Here is a 21,432-nt window from a genome sequence, read left to right on the forward strand (position 1 = left end):
TATTTTAACACTACCTGAAACAAACGACATTGCATATTAGGCTACCAACACATCAACCACATGTTTAAAGATGTTACACAGTATATCAAACTATAGCTTTGGGGATTTTGTATTCCTTTTATATACAACTAGGCTATGTAGGCGACATATTTCAACAAGGTTTTCAAAGTGTCTTTTGTTAATCTCAAAAGTTAGGCTACATCAGGCTACAAGATCGATATAGACGCTCGATCGCGAACAGAAGTTTCAATCATGGCAACAGTTCCTTGAATCGACCCCATTGAAAGTCAATTGAATACTTCTCACACGGATATATAGTGCGCTATGTTGGGCGGAGTCAAAGGTTCCGCTCGCTTTTGTGGGTGCTGTACAGTGCCGTGCTTTGAGACGCAGCCCCGCGCGTACGCGCATGCAAGACAGGTAGCGGCTGAGTACAGGGTGATTTGTGAGACGCTAAGGTGACAGTTCTTCTGCGGGAGGTTTATCTTTTCTTCGTTGCCGGACAGTAAAACAGCGAGACAACGGTAAACTAATTTGGTTTGTCTCTAGTTTCATACAAAATACTGAAAGTTGCCACTACCAGAAATAGAAGCGTGAATTCACGCAAGTGAATTCGTCTAACAACTTAAGTTGTTGACGCTTACAACACTGCGTGCGCGCTAACACACTGAGATGCTCGTTTGAACTGTTCGCTTCTGCATTTATATTTGTCATATTAAAAACTGTTGATTTAAAAACGTGCTTAAATGCGTGAAATTTGTTTTGTAGACAAATGTTCCGTAAAATTAACATGAAATATTAATGTTGGTCAGGATAGTGAAGGAAAACCATGAAAGTGGTTGAGAGAAATCCAGAGTATGCAATCTAGCTAAAATATAACCTAGAAAGCGTTGCTACTTGAAGAAGCTAAATAATATAGCCTATAATAATATAATTTCTCCTTTCGCCTTTTCCATTTCAGTTTCCAATTTCTTTGTATTTATTAAAAGTTATCTTAATATCAACTGTAAAATTACAATCAATGCAAATTGTTTCGCTTTGTTTTACTTATAGGCTACATACAGTAGGCTACGTAGGGTGAAGTAGTAAGTTTATGCTCTGAGCTTCTGCAAAAGAGCACTCACAGTTACACAAAGAGATCATCTATCGAGGGAATGAGACTTAAGCTAAGTGCTTATTCATGAAACAACTTCCCGTAACAGCAGTCAAATCAGCTTTCAGTCTTTATATGGTTTTTATTCTCTCTCTTTATTTTAGAGTCCGTATTGATCTGGTGATGTTTGCATGAACTCTGAGGCCTGTATATCAAGGTTAAGAGATAAATGGGAGATAGAAATATGATTTAAAAAAATTCCAAACGCAGTTTTCATTTGAATTCACATTTATTCATATTTTCACATTGCTTTAGCCTGTTATCTTGATATTCCAGATTGACAGACTATAACACGTGAAAGCGTGCAGATCTGTAAAGGAAGTGTGACAGGTTCAACAGCAGTTCTGACAGTGTACAGAATTATTGAATCAATTTAATAACAAATTATATTATCAGCAAAAATTGAATGTCACAATTGAGTAAAATTTGAATTTCACAATTTAATTGAACATCTGCATATTTGGTTCATCCCTCTTTTGCTTTAATGACAGCAGGATGAACTAAATAAACGTATGATCATGTTCTCCCGCATGATTTGATATGATCCAAAGAGCATCTTTTTTTGGAGAACATCTGACAAATGATCAATGTCACAAATCTACTTATTTATGACTTAGGAATAGTGAAGAATATTGAATTTGTTTTAGTGTGGAATTTTAAACCCTGTATGGGAAAGGTTTGGTTTGAATTTTTGATCAACTTTGAAATATTAACCCACCTTTATGCAAAGAATGGATATAATTGGCGTATTCTATCTCTCTGTCTCATCTCTCTGATTTCTCATTCATAGCCAGATTAAGTGAGATTAATCCACAAAACCAAAACAGACCATTTCTCCTCCTCACAAGCTTCCTAATTGTGTATCATTGAACAGAGAACAGACAGTGTTTCTGTAACATTTGCAGTCAGGTTTCTATTCATCATGGATGGCACACTTCGCACTCCATTTAATGTGAAATTGTTGCTTTTTGAACACGTGTCGTCATTTGGCCCCCTCTGTCTCTGTCTGCGTTACGGCAGGAGCTCAGACTCAGTTTAGGCAAAGATAACTGAGCACCGTGGAACTGACAAAGCACATTAACATGACTGACAGATCAGCTCTCGCATCTAATCGCTGCTCATCTGAGAAATGGTTTTTCACAAGGGCAGAGGGGAGAATGAGGGACAGACGACTCCAAATCCATGTGGCTCAGTGTAATCAGGAGGTGACAAATTGAAATAGATGACATCGAAAACTATGCCAGAGTAGGACTCTGCAAACCAGTTCAGTAAAAATAGCATGTACAGTATAAGACCAAAAAGATCACATGAGATTTAATTGCTATCATTATTATTGGGACAAAATATGGACAGAAGTTTTTTTTTTTTTTTTTTTGATCATCGATAGTCTTATCCAAGAGGCATGATTAGATGCACAATCATTTCTTTGAACGAATGCACAGTATTTTATGAAGAGAATATACATCAGCCCTAATATTATTAGTGCGATTGCAGGGATAAAACGTAATTTCAGCTATGAGACAATATCACATCTGTTGCAGCTGCAGCATTATTCATTAACAGCTCTGTTAGAAAATAACCTGTTACATATTACGAGGAATCAAAATGTCCTTGATTTTATTTTAAAAGAGAAGAGCCTGATGCACTAAGAAAATAATATTTAGCAAAAATGACTTCTACAGCATTGTGACGCCAGAGAGATTAACAGATCAACACATGCCTGTCCTTATTTACTCGACACCTATTTGGTTGTTGATTATGCTCGTGAAATGGGTGTTTCTTAAAAGTGCAGAAGTAAAAGGTAAAAGGTTCTGAAAAATTACATTTTGTGCAATGACCTTGCACTAATTTATAAGACCTCTGGGATAATAATGATAATAATAAATGTATGATATGACATCTTGAAATATAAGATCAAAGGTACCCTTGTGTTCACAGAGGTCCATGTAGAGTTTTGTAAGGCCGTAAACCATTTCTTGAACATTGAGGGTGGGACCAAAGTTTTGTTTTGTTTTTGTTTGTTTTTTTGTGGGGATGTAATATGGTCTTTAGGACCATAAAGGAATTATTAAAGGAATTAAATAATTAAAGTATTAAAAGGGATTTAAGGAAATAAAGAAAAAATAAGAAAAGGAAAAAAGAATGGTAAAAGAAGTTCTATGTATAATTGTAGTTGTGAAGTAATCAATTAAAACTATTTACAAATAATATTTTATTATAAAATATGCACACATTCACATACACAGACGAGTATATGGTAACATATTTTGGCCATCTCATTGACACTGACGAGCGCTGTTAGACCACTGAGGAGGACCGGCCTAAAAATGTAACTTTAAAAACTTTTTGTCATAGCATCAAAAAGAGCGGTGTGTTGTATATACGTTGTATTTCGCTGTCTATAGGCCTATTCACACCAAGGACGATAACTATAACGATAACAATGAAGATATAATTCTTCTAAAAATAAAAGAATAGACACATTATAGAGTCCACACCACAACTATAATGTAACGGCACCAAGAAACGATATCGTTGGAATCACTTTCAGAACTAAACTGATAGACGATAAAAACATTGACAGCCCATCAGAATCCACATGACTTTAAAGAGCTTGAGCTTTTAAAGCAGCAGACGACAAAACTGCAGCGTACACTTTTAAGCACACGCAGTTATATAGTTAGCATTCTTGGTGTGAACAAACCCTATATATATATATATAAGCCACTTTTATTTCCCTCTCACGTGTTTTCTGATGTACCGTCACCATCTCAAATGGAGGATGGGGAAGGACATGCATCATAATACTGTAGTGATTAAATATAATTTAATCTGCATTTCCTCCTCAACTGTTCGGGAATCTCTCCTTTCTACTGATGCAAATGATCCTGATAACCAGCATCCCTTTATTTTCTATACACTCTTTCTCTTTCTTTTCGGAGGAGAACAGAGAAGACCTTTAAACTTCTCAACCAATCTGGTTAAAAAGAAGATCAACCAACTTCGTTAAAATAAAAACAATCTCTTAAAGATAAACTCCCATGCACCCACTGCAAATATGAAGGGGGCGGTTTTCATAAAAATTGTATTTACAGTGTCCTTGTTACACATTGCATGTAGTTACTATAGTAATAACTATAAATTATGCATAATTACATGCAACTAACCCTAAACCAAATACTATACTATACTATTCTTATAGTAAGTACATGTAGCTAATTATTATTACTCAGTACGTAAATGTATAATTACGCTGTAACACGGACACCTTAAAATAAAGGGTAACCAAGTTTTTGATGTGTTTATAATGGACTGACTTAAAGGGTTAGTTCACCAAAAAGAAGCTTTAAAAGCTTCAAAACTTTATAAGTAATAATGACTTAAATGTTTGTTTCCTACTTAAAAGTTATCTTACAAGTTTAGACGACCTGGATTATACAGTAGCACACGTGTGAATGGACTAAGTGTATGTTTTGTGATGCCACAATTAATTTTACTTCATTAATTTACACCGGCATCTGTCCGTTATTTAGGTGGAGTTGTGATGGCCTCCTGATGCCAGTTAAACAAGTGTATACTCAGACACCCTCAGATCACAGACAGTGTATTATAGTAAGTCTTGACCTCTTCATTCATAATTATGGGTTAATACAATAATTGACCTGCTTCATTCATTCCTTTACCTTTTCCCCCCATTAAAACCTTTAGGACTGTGTGGTCAAATCTTAAGCTATGATAAGCATTGAGTAGCCTTTTTCTCACCAACTTGCTCCCCTTTAATAAAGATGCACTTTTGCATTGCATACAATTGTGACTTGCCAGCTAACCACAGCTGCACACTTTTGCTTAGCAAGAACATCAGCAGGAGTTTGACCTCTCTGGTCTGTCACAAGCCTGAGGTTAACGCATTTACTCTTCATTTTCTGGTGCTTTCATCACCCTGGCTTGTCTAACCTGTAACATTTCTCTATCTCTTTAATGTCAGCCTATAGACCCTCTCCTCTTTTCAACTCAGTATTTTATCATGGAGGCCAGGGGAAAGTATGACTTCAATGGCACAGCAGAAGATGAGCTCAGCTTCCGGAAAGGAGACATTCTGAAGGTGAGTGATAGAGGACCCAAGCACACAAACTAAAAGCTCTTACTTTGGTTTCAGAGTTGTGAGGCCCTTGAGTCAGGGCTTTAAAACACCGCTCACTGCAAGCGCCATTCTATGCATTGACCGCCACATGAAAAGCATTACAGATGCTAGTAAAAAAAAAACGGAATGTGAACAGTGTAGACAGTGAAAACAAGTATAAGACAAATACAGCTATTGTTTTGATACATTAACAAAAAAAAGGGCTCGCTGAACATGGGCTCATAAAACTCTGAATGCTTCATGACTGCACAGAAAGTGAGGGATTCAAGATTTCTTCAAAATGGTTGAGGTTTTAAACACAAATGGAGGTGTGAATTTGGACCTACACACATTTGATGAGTCATGTGAATTTTCAAGTAACTGTTGGCATCAGCAGCCAATGGGGAATAGTTCAAACAATCTTTTAGTGCTGCTCTACCACTTATACAGCAGTTACTCTATAGCTAGTGCCAATGCATTGGGCAAAGTTGATGTGAGTCATATGATGACTGTCCACTGTTAGTTTTTATTTTTTAAATAAAGACAATTATGCATTGCATAAAATAGAATAATATTTAAAAAATACAAATAAAAAAACTGTAATCATGATGATTATCAAAAAATCTGAATTATGACATTAAAGGTTGATCAACTTCTTGTATCATATTTCAGCTTTTTAAGTCATAAATGACTTTTTATCTCATAATTTCAACTCATGTCGTAAATATGTCCTTGTATTTCATAAATTTTGCTTTTTATGTCATAATTAGGTTTTTATCTCAAATTATCTCATAATTTTGAATTTTTTAACTCATAGTTATAATGTCATATAAATAAAAATATATATCTCATAACTAATATTTACCAAAGCATGATTGTTTTATGTGACAGAAATTCATTTTGACAAATACAACTCTAAACAGATCCTAGGATCTCAAGACGACTGGTTCAAGGCAGAGCTACATGGTCACGAGGGCTTTGTACCAAAAAACTATGTTGAAAGGCAAATACCAAGGTGAGCTCATGTGATATTTATCTTTGCAACCACATGTAAATAACCTGTGAGCATGTAGTAGTTAATAGTGAGACCTGAATAAGCACATGTGTATTTGGATTACCTCTCCAGCTGGTTCAAAGAGAGCGCCACTCGTGGTTCGGCTGAGGAGATGCTAATATCCCAAGAGGTGGGTGCTTTTCTGATCCGTGGCAGCCAGAGTTCCCCTGGAGACTTCTCCATCTCAGTCAGGTAAAACATTTAGTGGAATTAGTGGATTAATATTAGGATGTCCGATTTTAATTTTTGCATCAACACATATCCGTTTTGTTTTGCTTGTGTGTTTACTTAAGTTCACTGTAATCAGCGTAAAATTACACGAAAAGAAACGAATGTTGAAAATGTTATCCTAGTACTAATATTTCAGCTGGCCAATGAAGGTCACCCTTAAAGTGCTGTGAATCTTTTATCCCACAAATTGGAATGTCAGTGCTTAAGCCATGAGGCTGAAAGATCCTCATTGACTAGAGGCTCACACCTGAGCCATTTCAGGCCCACACACACTGAATCTGGCCTATGGAAACACTCCATCAATAATGCATCTATAACATCCATCTTATTACAGCGGTCAGACAGTCCATTTGTTTCAGCCATCCTCTCATAAATCACCTATACAGTAGGTCCTAACTGAATGCACTGTGCAAGACTTGAGAGAGAGAGAATGAGCAAGGGTTCCCTCTAGTGCAGAGAGCGGGTTGTGCAGCTTTTGTTAACCATAGTTAAAAAAAAAAAAAGTCTGTCATATGACCAAACGAGACACTGAAATAAGTGTGAACATTTCGGGTTGATTTTTATTACATTTAATGTTTAATTAATAATTAATATCTCACTTTGTTTTTTCCACTGCTCTACAGACACGAGTATGATGTACAGCATTTTAAAGTTATGAAGGATAAATCGGGCCAGTACTACCTGTGGACGGATAAGTTTACATCTCTGAACAAGCTTGTGGAGCATTACAAGATCATCTCCATATCCAAGCAGAGGGATATATTCCTAAGGGACGGAAGTGGAGATGAGCCAAGAGCACCTCCGCCTGTAAATAAACTTAATTTAAATCAATAAATACAGTAGGTTTGCTGTTAATCTTCTAGGTCTCTGTTTATAATGAATCTCATAACAGAACTCCAGTCAAACTTAATCATTAAACTCTCGTTTTACCTTCTTTGAACTAATCCATTTGCTGATTTCACTCTTGCTTCTCAAGAGATATCTGATGTAAGACCATCAAAAAGATTTTAATTTCTAAGTTTAGATATTATCAATGCACTATATGAGCAGATTCTGTCAAACGTGGCTTAAATGTGAATGAATCTGAGAGTCTGTGTACAGGAGATAAATAATGATCAATAATTGGTCCTTATTTTCAGTTAAAGAGTCAACCAGAAGCTCGGCCTCCCCCAGGTGGTGCTTATGGCGGTCCACAAACCTCATCACAACACCGCAACACAGCAGATCAAACTCACAACCAGAAGGTACAAGCATGTCAACGATCAAACCCCAGCTGTGCATGCATTTAAAACTGAAAAACCTTGCTGAATTATTAAAAAGCTTCCATTCAAAATGGAAGTATACCTGCTCCAACTAACCAATTGTAACCTACAGGAAACCTGGAAAACAGATTATTAAAAGCTTAAATATTAAATATTGTGTAAATAAAATATGTATTACATTTTAATTTTATTATATATATATATTATATATATATATATATATATATATATATATATATATATATATATATATATATATATAAAAATATAAATTGTAAATAATTATGCATAATAGTTTAGCAAAAAAAAAGGGAACAGTTAATAAAGCTGTGCTCTTTTTTTTTAGAGTAAGAGAGGAAGTGTTGAGGAGAAAGCTAACACTGTGGGTCACCATGGGAGGAACAGTCCAGCCCCTCGGCGAACCTCTGAAACTTTGCCTTCTCCGGTATGATACCAGAAATCTCACTTGCTCTCAAGGCTTAAACACTGTCTTGTATGAACTACTTCTTCTTCTTCTTCTTCTTTTTTTTTTTTTTAAAGTGATTTGTGTCATATTTTGTTAAAATACTTTCCTGTCCCAGCTTAATATGCTGAGACAACCAGCCAATGGTGTGAGTTTGGGAGTTAGGACTATCTTTTTGTCCAGCCAATAGAAAGTAGGGGGTGTTTGAGAAACTTGTTTGTGTTACATTGTCAGTCTGTTTTGATTTCTGTCTTTGTCTGTGTTCTGTCTATTAGTTCAGTTTAGTTTTCCTCTGCCCCTGCCTGTTTGTTTCCATAGTTACTTATTGATTAGTTTGTTCAGTTCAGGTGTGTCTTGTTAATTTGCCTCTTTAGTTCTGTCTATTTATACCCTGTGTTCTGTCTTGTTCTTTGTCAGTAATTTTACGTTGCATGAAGGTTGTTCTGTTTTTTTGTTCTGAGTTTATTTTTAGCTTGAGACTGTTTATTAAATATTACTGCTGCACTTAGATCCTGCTTCTGCTTCAACCAAAATTGTAACAATTTTGGCAATTCTTTTTTTGTGATGCTAGTGGCACAGAAATGACACACTTCACCTTTAAATGGCTAGTTATATAAATATACAGAAAGATATTAGTACCTTTTATGGTACTACTGACACTTTATTGTATGTGTGTGTTTGTGTGTGTCAGAAGTCAACCATACAGGTGAGAGCTGTATATGACTTCACTGCAGAGGAAGATGACGAGTTGGGCTTCAATGCTGGAGACATAATTGAAGTACTGGACCGTTCTGATGCATCGTGGTGGAAAGGTCGATTGCGCGGCAGGACTGGACTATTCCCTGTCAATTACACAGAACAGATCTGATATCTTCCGACTGCCTGGAGGTGTGGAATCACCATACTAAATCCATCGTACTCTCGCCAAATGCCTGCCTATAATGTATGGACTGGTTGATTATTTTTAAATTACTTTTATAAAGCTGGCTGCAGAACATTTGAAGAGAAGTGAGAAAAAGACATTACTCATGAAGGTCTTTCTTGCTTCTCTTTTTTTTTTATACATAACTATACGTTTGTTTGTTTTTTTGTTTTTTTACAAATAAGGTACGAAGAAAGGACTATATAATTTCCCTTATGTCAAATTCTCCTAATGACTAGACAGTTTCCCTTATACAGTATGAATTACTGAATTATACAGTACATTCTGTAGCCCATCCAATGACCGTTTTATCACTTTCATGTCCAGTTCATGTTTTTATTTTAAGATTTTCAGTAGAACACACTAACGCAAGAGAAGGTGTTACAGTAACAAGCAAAGCTTTCATGTTACTGTACCAATTTTTGTACTAAAAATCTGTCGTTTGTCAAAATAGGCCTATGGCACAGGCAGAATAGCTATGATGATTATTGTTTTACTATGCAGGATGGAAATACAGATGGCAAATATGATGATACCAGCGGTAGTATGATGGATTTGAATAAACTTTACCTTTCTGTTTTCGGATATAAGTTGTGTTATTTTTTAAAAGGATAGTTCAATCCAAAAAAAAAAAAAATGTCATCAAACCTGTATGACTTTCTTTCAATAAGTAAAGTTATACAGGTAGCCTAAATGATAACAAGTAACTTTTTGGGGGGTGTATTTTTATTGGTGGTAGTTGTATTTATTATTCAATTTCTTGGCAGTTTTAAAAATAGCCTAAATAAAGAGAAAAGTGCCGCGTCAGTCAGGGAAACTACCGTGACAGTTTCATCCGTCTTTTATATTTGAAGTTAAACAAGTGTCGTCATGTCAGTTCCCAATAACCTTCTTACAGTTCGGCGATGCTCCGCCCACAACTGTACAGAAACCCCGCCCACCCATTCTCTTATTAGTCTTGCTCTGAAATCATTCAACCAACCACTCAAACAGGTAAAGGTGGGCTGAGCGTACTGCCTGGAGCCACACAGGTGAACCGTTGTTTCCGGGAGCACAGCTGCCATGGCTGAGTCTCAGCTAGTATGCATGGACGACGATCATGTTAACGTGAAGATACCGGAGTCCAAACCAGAGTTTTATTACAGCGAGGAGCAGCGGGCCGCGCTCGAGCAGCTCTTGAAGAACGGGGATGGCGCGTTTAAGATGCGTCTCAAAGAGGATAACGTTAAAGACTTTCTCTCCGCCAGGGAAATCAAATGGATGCGGGACACGTTCCAGGAATATGACAGTGACTCGGACACCTGCTGCTCACGGTCGCCCCATGATAACAGTGAAGACTCAGGTGTGCACTCTACCTACTGGCCGACCATGTCTGATACGGAGATCCCTCCGCTGGACATCGGTTGGCCTAGCAACGGCCATTACAAAGGGGTAACTCGGGTGTCGGTTTACACCCACCCACCCAAAACTAACAGTCCGCACATTAAAGAGGTGGTCCGCAAACTCATTCAAGAATCTACAAAGGTAGGCGACTAAGGCCGTTTACTACTTGTTCCTAAAAACTAAACTTTTTAATAAATCTATTTTTGTTACTAGCCTACTAGTAGGCTACTTTTAAAAATAGTATTATGTGTTGTTCCAATACACTGTAAAAAGAAAGTTACTGCATTACATTTTTAAGTACAATCAACTTGGATGTTTAAGTCATTTCAACTTAAATTACATTAAACTGACTTATGTTGAAATTAGTTGTATCTTGTATAACATAAAAAAAAGCTGAAAATTGCTTAACTTCTTTTGAAAATGTTGTCATAACATTGATCATCATATCATTTTTTTACAGTGTAGTAACTCGAATGTAGTTAATTTTTACAACTCAGTAGTAGCCTAATCTGTTAAATTAGTCAAATCAAGGCACCTATGTTTATATAGCGCTTTATACAATAGGCTACAGATTGTTTCAAAGCAGTTGCACAGTGATAACAGGAACATTATTCAATTTTCATTTCGGCTGTACAGCAGCTCTAAAAGAAAACAGTGTCATTGCTGAAGTCAGTTCAGTGTTGATTCAGTTCTGTTGTAAATGTCAATTATTAAATTAGTTCGTTTAATCTATAAAGCAGTTCTTCAGAAAACAGTGATGTCATCGTCCAGCTCAGTTCAGCTCTCATCCAATAGTGTCAGTACAGTCAGATTATAATTGTTGAATATTAGTATTCAATGGCCTACTTATGCATTAGAAAATAGTACTTATTCCTTAAATAATATTCACTATACTAAAATCACAAGAAGTTATGATTCCATTGTTACTGGTTACTATTGGCAATGCTATTTGCCATTCAATTCTATGGTAATCTGTGGTTCACAGGTCAACTCTGTTTTACTAGTAACTCATATTACTAGTACCTACTAGTTCAGCTCCAGGAGATCATGTCTAGTTTTCCTAGTGCCAACTGAATAGTCACTATTACATTTTTAATTAGACCTCTGTTGTGAATTCCCATTGTTCGTAAAACTTACTTGGTAAGATTATTTTTTTAAACCATGAAGTAGCCATTTTAACCAGTTAAATAGGATAAAAAGCAATTAGTGATATAACTAGTGACATAATAAATGTTACTGGTAACAACTGGGATACTAATCTGTCTGTCTCAAATAAGATGTTTGAACCACAGATCCTCACACTAAAATCTAATGAATAATTAACTTGTGAAAAACATAGGCTACTAGTAACTATTGGATTACTTTATTTAAAATAAAGTACTAACAAATAAAGTAGTAACAGTAATGGACATTAAGGAAATAAGTGATTTTTAATTAGTGTCTTGACTAAGCCTGTTGTTTAAATATAGTCATATTTTAGATGTTATAGATTTATTGGTTTCTATTTGTATCATGCACATGATGATGAAGCATGTGGCCTCGACCAGCTTTACTGTAAGTTTATATGGGGCTGTCTTTATGACTTGATTCTAAGTTAATTGTCAGTCATGTGGTTTATACTTACGACTGAGCATGAATGATAAAGTTTTGGGGAAACTGAATAAATAATAATGGAATAAAGTTAAGTACAAATATTAAGAATTAAGTTCAGCAGATTTCGTCTGAAGTGAAGACGTCAGATTTCTTGGAAATTGATGAGATCTCTCTCGTGTAGCCTTGGGTTTTGTCTGTAACTTCCTTGTCAATCACACTGCCCGAGGCCTCAAGTCTTACCTATTTGCTACCGGGTTTACACACACACACACACATGATGCGACTTCCTTAACAGTGAGTTATACTGACACACTTCGGGAACAAAGCATTTCAGCGGCATCAGTCCACCCCCAAGTACTGTACACTAACCCTCACAAAAGCTGAAATAAAGGTTCATGGAAAATGTAAGCTCAAAAACTGGAGTTCTACTACATTTCATTTAATTCATGTAATTTATAATTTAGCTATACGTTTCCTCTCACAAATGCCTTGTAAATCTGTCATACATTCCAAATGGCATGAGATGACAGATCATTAAAATCTTTGTACCTGATTTTAATAGGTAATTTGTTTTTGTAACAGTAAAATTAATACAGTGTGAAATGTATAGCTGGTTAATTGAGTTGTTGGGGTATAGCTATTGTGTATATATAAACATTTTATCTTGTGTCTGTTCTAGTTTACAATCGTGTACTTATGGTGCAAAGAGCTGTGACAAGTAGGACTTATTTGCGGTGAAACTTATTCAAATACACTTGTCGAATGAAGTTGATGTCATTCTGGCAGGTGCTGTAGTTTTGTAGTTACGTTCATGTATAAATAAACTATACAGCAGCTGAGATTTCTTTGTCACTAAATTGTGAATTTATGTTTTTACTATTAGTCTTCAAGCTCAGCTTTTGTAATATTCAGTATTAATACAGACATTATATGCACATGTATGTCTAGTACAACATTCTGGGTACATTTGAGATGCTGTTCCTTGGATGATATTTAGACGTGCCTTAATTTCAGAGCCGACTGGCTTTTCATTTTAGTTTGAGGAAATGTGTCAATGTTAGCATTAGACTATGTCTACAGGACATTCCATTTACATATTATTCAGGTTGATCGTGATGCTCACACATATCTTCATCTGTCATCTGAATGTCTTTGATGTTCATCTGAAGCATATGGCACCTCCTCTTGAAGAGCTGATAAGAAACATGCGTGTTAAAAATAACATTTCCTTGAACTTTAACTTGTGAAGAATGCTTAAAAAGGTTATTAGTTCCTTGTCTGAAAGGGATAGCTTACTCACAATATAATAGGCCTGACTTTACAGCACTTCTAAAAAAAAGAATTCCATATGCATTTTTAATTTTTAGCAGAAGAACAGAATCTGTGTTATCAAAATTAATTAAACAGACACGCCTGTGTTTGTTTTCTCTTTAATGCAAATTGCTCCATTCTTATTTACATAGAGCTTTAAAGTGCGAGTCAGTGATGATGAAGAAGGGTTTGAGGCCTAACCTTAAAAACCTTAGAGCTTTGAACTAGCTTTAAAATTATCCAATAAATTCAAACTTTTTTTCCACGACATTGAGTTTTATGCTGACCTAGTTTACATTTTATTTGTTTAAATGCTGAAGTGTGTGGTTTATATATAACACATACATGCCCTTTGACCCAGATTGGCTGCTTTGTTTTATGGTTAGCTTGTGGCAGACTCATGTTGAGTTTGGACTTTTGGTCTAAACCCTTTGAGTAGCCTATCACCTCGCCTCTAATGCGTCTGCCGGATTATGTGTAGCTGTTCCCTGTTCTCCCTTCACCTGTATGAGACTTCACGTGTTACCTCAAGCAGAGACAAGCTACACTGCCACTGTAAAAAGAAGACTAGAGTCATCAAAAAAAAAAAAAAAAAAACACCACTTCATACACACCTCAAAGCAGATGCTATGATAAGCTCAGTGAATTAGTTAAGCTTTTACCACTGTTTGGTTTCGCTTGGTTTTCAGTTAGTTGCAGTGGTCATGGACCTGTTGACAGACCTGCAGATCCTGCAGGATCTCTTAGATGCTGCGAGTAAGAGAGGGGTGGCTGTGTACTTGCTGCTGGAGGAGAACGGCTTGCCGCACTTCCTGGACATGAGCAGCAGGTTGCAGATTTCTACACAGCATCTGAGGGTGAGTGAAAATTATTGACTGATTCACAAACGTTACCCCATAAATCAAAACAAGGAAAATAATAAATTGTATTTTAGATAAAGCAAAAAATGAAACCAATTTCAAGTAAGCACATTTCCCCCAAATGTTCATTACAGTAATGCAAAAAAAAAAAAGATTATCTTTCTTCTATTCTCATTACCATAATGTGAAAAAATGTAATAATGTGAAAAAATGTAATTCATGATTTTAATTAAAAAATATATATATATTTTATGAAGGCATTGTTTTTAAAATGACTGTAAGGAGAATAGTAAAAGTAAAATACCATGATGCATTATACTAAAGCAAATATAAAATATTTTGGTCCTTTACAGGCTTCGTTTTTATTAATGATATTATCAATTTTATATTATTTATATTTATTATTATCATTTTATTTTAGATTATTTTATATAATTCACCATTTTAACTGCACTATTGTGACCATGGAGTTTAAATCCATTAATATACTGAACAATTTTACTGAACAATTCTTGGTAAACTACCAGCTCAGGATTAATCAGTGTCTGTTCTTCAGCCCCATTCAAGTTTTGTTTCTTTTAAAGGGTTAGTTCACCTAAAAATTTTAAATGCTGCCATTAATTAATTACTCACCCTCATGTCATTCCAAACCCGTAAGACTTTCGTTTATCTTTGGTACACAAATGAAGATCTTTTTTAATGAAATCTGAGTCTTTTTTATGTGTGTTCACGAGAGCATCATGACGCATGCATGTTGTTCAGGGCTGGACTGGGACAAAAAATCAGCCCGGGCATTTTGGCCCAGACTGGCCCACTACAAATGATCATAAACACCACCCATCTTTGCACGCCCTTGAATATGTATACCAACTCCTATTCCTTAAAACCACTAATGCCATGTAATGAGTGAGTATAGGAACGAGTGAGAGTTAACAGATGAAATAACAAAAAAAAATTGTAATTTATTAAACAATTGAACTATACTCTACAGTGATGAGTCCTAAAACAAGCTATAAGCTGCGTTGGCATAGCAATACCAGTGTTTCTCACAGGAGTTTTAGTAAAACTGTGGTGGGTAGACCTCTGGTCCTCTAGGGGGTGCCCAATTTTTGTGTATTTTAATGTTAAATTCATCAATCTGGTGCACTTTGAGATTTTAAAATTAAAAGCTCCAAACCATATTCAGTGTGCAAATTCAACAAAGACAAACTCAAACCTCTTTTAGTTATAGTGTCTGTCTACATTACACTACTACATAATAATAGTTATAATATTAATCCCATGACAGTAATGGCCATATATTGTAAAACAAATGCACTGAGAAATAAAGGAAACTTTCATAATTAGTTTTGTTCTAATTTCTTTACTTGAAAGAGATAAACACATGATCTTTTATTTTGACAGAAAACATGGTTTACAAACGCGTCTCATTACAATTCTTGTAAAATTATGACATATCCTAAGTGTTTTGAAAGTAACTGTTAGTTCTGCTTACCGCAGGCTCTACACTTTCTCATCTCTCTCCTTATCCTCCTTACTATCATCATCAGCCATGGGAGCTGATGAAGGTCCTGCTGCTGCAGAAAACATATCTGTTATTTTGACACTTTACAGCATCTGCTTGAAGGGCCTGTTTCTTTTTTTCACGCTATTTCTCTGCACATTCCTTGCGGCTCAGCCCAGTGTCAATCAAGAAAATAACCAATGGACCGCTGATCTACGTGTTTCATGGAACAGTCTGTCAAAAAAAAAAAAAAAAAATTGAACGCTGACTTTGTCAATGAACGTTATTTTAATGCGTTACACCGGCACAAAGACCCCAGCACCGCCAATTAAGCAAAACAAAACAAAACGAATGGGCCGCCAATGTACAAGTTTTAAGGGCCGTTAAGACAAAGACAATAAAAAAAAGAAAATATGAGATGTATCGGCCCAAAAAGCACGTCGGCCCACCGGGTCTGCCAGATGGCCAGTCCACCCCTGGTGTTGTTGACGCAAGAGCAGACGTTGTTGTGTGAATGCACGTTGGAGATTAAAATTTTGTACAAAAAAAAAAGAAAAGTGGTAATAATTTTTTCCGCAAAGCACTCATCACTTCATAAAATTGAGGTTAAACCACTGGAGTCACATGCATTACTTTAATGATGTCTTTACTACCTTTCTGGGTAGTATTCCAAATTTGTGTTCCAAAGATGAATGAAAGTCTTACGGGTTTGGTATGACATGAGGGTGAGTAATTAATGACAGAGTTTTCATTTTTGGGTGAACTAACCCTTTAATACAAGCTATTAGTAAACCAATATGATCCCTTGCCATTTTATTCTTAACTCTGTGTGTGATCACACAATGTAAGTTAAAGAGAAGACGCATGTTAGTAAAACAACGTTTATATGTTAACAATAGGCAGACTTGCCTTATCAGGCTTTCCTGGAAATGAAGTCAAACATGAACACATGACCTGCAATATCACACATAAATGCACATGTTAACAGATTGTCAGTTGACCTTTAAGGGATCTGTGTGAACTTGAAACTCTGGATGGTTCTGCAGCCGTTGCCACAGGGTTCAACTGACTTCCTGGTCTGATGTGCACATGCATAACAGCGCTGTAGAATGAAACCCAGTACTTTCCGCAAGACTGCCCCAAATATCACCGATCTCCTTGAGATACACTGCCAAAAAGCCTTATCTATGTGGATTGTTTTATGTAGGACACTGGGGCTTTTTACTTTGAGCAATAGAGTTGGATAATTCAGCATTGTTATTTCCTGAAAGAGGATCTGCAGATTTCAACAGAGCTAAGAAAAAAGCGCAACTTGATCTCATTTAGGAGAGTTGTGGAGCACCCTCATCTCTCACGCTTCTGCCTTTTCCCTGTCCATGCCAGCCTTGTACTCGAGTCCTTTTGTAGCTACAGTATTCCTTTCTTTTGAGTCCTCAGTGTGCAAATGAAAGCACCACACCTCTGTATGCAAGGATTTATTTTTCATTAACCTCACACTAGCGATATATCTGCCCATGTCAGGTGTGTTGATCTGACACATCTTTTGTGAAAGCCAGATTTCACTTTATACCAGGAGTAAAGGCCCATTCACACCAAGAACGATAACTATAATGATAACTATATTGGCGTCCACACCAACGGGCGATTTACGTTCTGTTTTGTCAGGACTGAATACAGGCCCCCTCAGGCCTGAAAAGAAAAAATAAGTAAAAGTTGTTTTCGTAAAAAATGAAAATAGGGCTACGCGGTTAATTGAAATAAAACCGTAATCACCATATGGCTTTGTGCGGTTATCAAGTTCTAAATGCTGCTATTTAATTAAATATTTGGGCTGCGTGTTTTGTCGTCTGCTGCTTTAAATGCTCAAGCTCTTAAAAGTCGGTGGATTCTGATTGGCTGTTTTTATTTTATTATTCTATCAGCTAGAAAAAACATTCTGAAAGTAATTTCAACAATATTGTTCCTCTGTGTCATTATTTTTATAGCTGTGGTGTGGACTTCCCTATTCTCATAGAATTAGAATAATTCTTAAAACTTTATAGTTTCAGGAGGGTGTCATCAAGATGTTTGTACATTTATATTTTTGTATGAAGCTATTTATTTTTTTTTTTATGAAGTCACAATGTGACACCAAAAGTTAAAGCGGACTGTGTGTCTCGTACACATCTTAGCTAAGACTTAGGTCACAATTTTAACCAGTCCATGTCTGTTTTGACATCCTCTTTTACACACATAATTGAAATGATAACGGCTAGCTCTTGAGCTAAAGTTGACTATATTTTTCTATTAACAAAAACAAACTTGTGAGTCTAGAGTCAGTTGTGACAGGTTACTGGACAAGAGGCATTTCTTAATTCTTCAGACTGAACCTGTGGTAATTTTGACCATAACTTGACTGGAATGCTAAATAAAAAATATATTTTTAGCTAAACGTTTCTATCACATGAACCAATGTCACCCGTCTCATTTTGGTTTTTCATTATTATTTCACTGAATGAACCCCAAATTTAAAAATATGGTTAGGTTTTTCTGAAGCATAAGATTGTTCTCGTCATTTTTCCATTGTGACAAAAGAAATGATTTACAGTCCCAGAATTGTGTCTTGGATGGCAAAATCGGGGCAAACTGATGCAGTGTTCACTGTTCACCCTGCTTTAATTATTTTCTCCTTTGCTCTTTCAGAACCTGCGGGTGCGAACTGTGCGGGGCTCTGGCATGCCGCTGTCCTTTGGTCGTCTGCCAGGATCACATTGCTCAAAATATATGTTGGTAGATGGAGAGAAAGTAATGTTTGGATCCTATAGGTTAGTATGTAGACCAAACAGTACAAATTGCTGTTCTGTCCACCACTGTGTTGCTTTTTTCCCTCTTTCATCATTACATGTGCTTTACTCTTCCTATCTTCATAGCTTTACATGGAGTTCCTCTAGGATGAACCGAAACACAATCACTGTGATGTCAGGACAAGTTGTTGACTTCTTTGACAATGACTTCAGAGAGCTGTATGCAGTGTCTGATAAAGTGGACCTGTACTGTGAGTTTCACATCAGCAAGCCGGCCCTGCCAGTTCCTGTGCTGAAAACGCCAGCAGAACCCAGCAAACTCACAGTTCCCGTATCCACGTCGCGCTTCCAGATCTCTGTAGAGGACAACAAACAGGCGAACCTAAAGGTGCCTGCACATAAATACCACAACCCTAAATACTCTTTAGTCGTTGGCAACAGTCTAGGTGTAACAGGCTCTCTGCAGGATCTTTCTAAGCTGAGGGACTATGTTGACCAGGCCTCTGTGAGTAACATGGAAAAAATAATCTACCCCAACGGGGACAGTGTATGTTCACAGTCCCCTACATCCCCGGATGGGACAGAGGACGGTAAGGGCGATGGGAAGAAGCCCTCTCTGTTTGGTTCCAAAAAGCAGCGCTCTTCCTTCCGGCATTTCTTGAAAGGCAGAGCAAACAACCAGAGTCCAGATACTGTCTCTAAAACAACCCATCAAAACACAGATACAAAACAGATCAATCATAAAGACACCAAGCTTACCAACAGTTCCAAGGAAGCATCTCGGTTGGCCAATCATATTAAGGAGCAAGATGCATCCAAAAACATTTCTCCCGTTTCTCGCAAGATCTCAGAGACTGAAAGCACTGATGAAATTGAGGATACATTTGAGATCATAAATCCACCACAAGTGAAGTTTAAGCTCAAAAAGAGCAAAATGGGTTCAAGGAGTGTTTCTCTTCAGACTATTGACACAGGTGGCGAGGATGGTATGTATCCTCACTACAGTCATGTACAGTATTTTCAAATGGTGCAATATTTCATGAAGGGCTGCATGATTTGGGGAAAAAATCTAATTGTAATTTTTCTGATTAAAATTGTGATTGTTGTTTTAAAATGCAGTTTAAAAAATTCCAGGTTTGTAGGGCTGCACAATTTGGCCACAACTTTTTGATTTATATAGCAGTATGACAATATAAATAATGCTAATATTACAAATAATAAATTACTATTGAAATATTTCACTGTAAAATTATAAAATGCATATTTAAGAAAAATAATAATAATAATAATAAATATTATTATTAATAATAATAATTTTATTCTTCAAGCGTGAGCGTTAAAAGCGTCTTTTCTTTTGAAGATTTTTGAGTATGCACGTTAAAGCAACCCAAACTCAGACAGATGCTGAGATGGAGTTCATGTGGAGCAACATTTACTGTGAACTAATGAGCTGCTCATTTATAAGAACAAAGTGCTGCCCTTCACTCTGAAACACGCAGCGCAAATATTTCATTAAATAGGAGCCTTTACAACTTGATAACCGCACAAAGCCATATGGCGATTAAGGTTTTATTTCAATTAACGCGCAGCCCTATTTTCATTTTTACGAAAACAACTTTAACTTCTGTTTTCTTTTCAGGCCCGAGGGTGCAGAAGCATAGCCAGAAGAAGGCCTGTATTCAGTCCTGAGGTATCCCTGTGAGAGAAATCAACAAAAAGATTACAGATCAGAACCTTGATTACTGCTGTATATGCTGTAAAAAAGAGGACATTTTCTTCATTATGATGATTTTGGACAAGATGTGGATAGTGATTCTCCCTACAATTATGTTGATTCAGATGTTAGCTTAAACTTTAAATATTGGTGCTGTATTTTTAGAGGGTTGAGAAGTTGTTTGAACAGCTTCCAAAATGCTGCTGACACTGTGGAAAAAAAATGACTGAAATATATGCAGCCTGGGATCATGTGATCTCCTGCCGGTTACAGAGCTCATAGTTGGACTGCAGAGAGCTTTGAATTTAAGTGTCTAAAAAGTAGAATGTTACAATTTTTCTGTTTGGCAGATCTCTGCCCTACATATTATCTCTGTCCCAATCCGTTCTACTTGCCTGTGGCTCCCTCAGAGTCATAGAGGAAGGAGGGAAAAGGTCAGTAGCGTTGACAGATGCCCAATGAAAACATGCCTGATCAGTTACCATTAAAGGTGTGGTGACATTTACTGTTGCTCAGAGAACTTTCGCAGGCAAAATCCAGTCATTTAAAAAGGAATCTGCATGTTTGGGAGTTTTGCATGAGGGAGAAAAACTAATGTGACCGCGTTCTCTGTAAAGTATGCCGGTTGGACAGAATAGATGTGACACAACTGATTTTTCCATCATGAGTGCCAATGAATGGCCTTAAATAAATTGATTCTTTGTATTTCTTTTTTATTTAACTTCCTAACTGTGGAAAACTCCCTGGAAGAAAACACAATAAGTTTTATTTTCCAAATGTGAGTTTAATCAGATTTAATTGAGAAGTGACTAACAATTATTTTATGAAAATTATGAGTTCTATTATTATTGATGTGAATAGTCCAACCACATTACAGGTCTTTAAATTTTGAAAATGACACCTGTTGAAAAACCAGTATTATCATTCATCATCCTTTGATTAATGGAGCAACTATTTGGCCACCAGACAGTGAGTTATATAAAAACTAACTGCTTGATAATGTGTTGAATATTTGTGGTGTAGCTTTTTTTTCCCCTTCATTTATTTGCATTGTCTTTTGTCCAAGAGTCCTTGGAGTG

General features: G+C 36.3%; 2 protein-coding genes across 2 annotated transcripts; both read left to right on the top strand.

Annotated features, from left to right (window-relative positions):
* Nucleotides 1-384: 384 nt before the first annotated feature.
* On the top strand, nt 385-9,795 carry grap2a (GRB2 related adaptor protein 2a). Its single transcript, XM_084127709.1, has 9 exons — nt 385-524; nt 4,687-4,765; nt 5,139-5,255; nt 6,197-6,288; nt 6,400-6,519; nt 7,182-7,365; nt 7,698-7,802; nt 8,167-8,265; nt 8,975-9,795. Exons 2-9 carry the CDS (start codon nt 4,709-4,711, stop codon nt 9,149-9,151), a joined length of 951 nt encoding a protein of 316 aa, XP_083983835.1. The 5' UTR covers nt 385-524; nt 4,687-4,708; the 3' UTR covers nt 9,152-9,795.
* A 341-nt stretch (nt 9,796-10,136) lies between these two features.
* Nucleotides 10,137-21,058, top strand: fam83fa (family with sequence similarity 83 member Fa). The gene is made up of 5 exons (XM_084127681.1): nt 10,137-10,729; nt 14,182-14,349; nt 18,539-18,660; nt 18,766-19,625; nt 20,279-21,058. The coding sequence occupies exons 1-5, from the start codon at nt 10,268-10,270 to the stop codon at nt 20,326-20,328; spliced, it is 1,662 nt and encodes a 553-aa protein (XP_083983807.1). The 5' UTR covers nt 10,137-10,267; the 3' UTR covers nt 20,329-21,058.
* The last annotated feature ends 374 nt before the right edge of the window (nt 21,059-21,432 follow it).

Source organism: Abramis brama (assembly GCF_963993115.1).
Source record: "Abramis brama genome assembly, chromosome: 1".
NCBI classification, from domain to species: domain Eukaryota; kingdom Metazoa; phylum Chordata; class Actinopteri; order Cypriniformes; family Leuciscidae; genus Abramis; species Abramis brama.

Bases quoted from the DNA above. Each gene is read 5' to 3' on its own strand.
- grap2a (XM_084127709.1), top strand. From the start codon at position 4,709: ATGCCAGTTAAACAAGTGTATACTCAGACACCCTCAGATCACAGACAG. The intron at 6,289-6,399 runs GTGAGCTCATGT...TTACCTCTCCAG, and splicing joins GTTGAAAGGCAAATACCAAG to CTGGTTCAAAGAGAGCGCCA. The intron at 8,266-8,974 runs GTATGATACCAG...TGTGTGTGTCAG, and splicing joins CTGAAACTTTGCCTTCTCCG to AAGTCAACCATACAGGTGAG.
- fam83fa (XM_084127681.1), top strand. From the start codon at position 10,268: ATGGCTGAGTCTCAGCTAGTATGCATGGACGACGATCATGTTAACGTG. The intron at 14,350-18,538 runs GTGAGTGAAAAT...TTGCTCTTTCAG, and splicing joins TTTCTACACAGCATCTGAGG to AACCTGCGGGTGCGAACTGT. The intron at 18,661-18,765 runs GTTAGTATGTAG...CTATCTTCATAG, and splicing joins GTAATGTTTGGATCCTATAG to CTTTACATGGAGTTCCTCTA.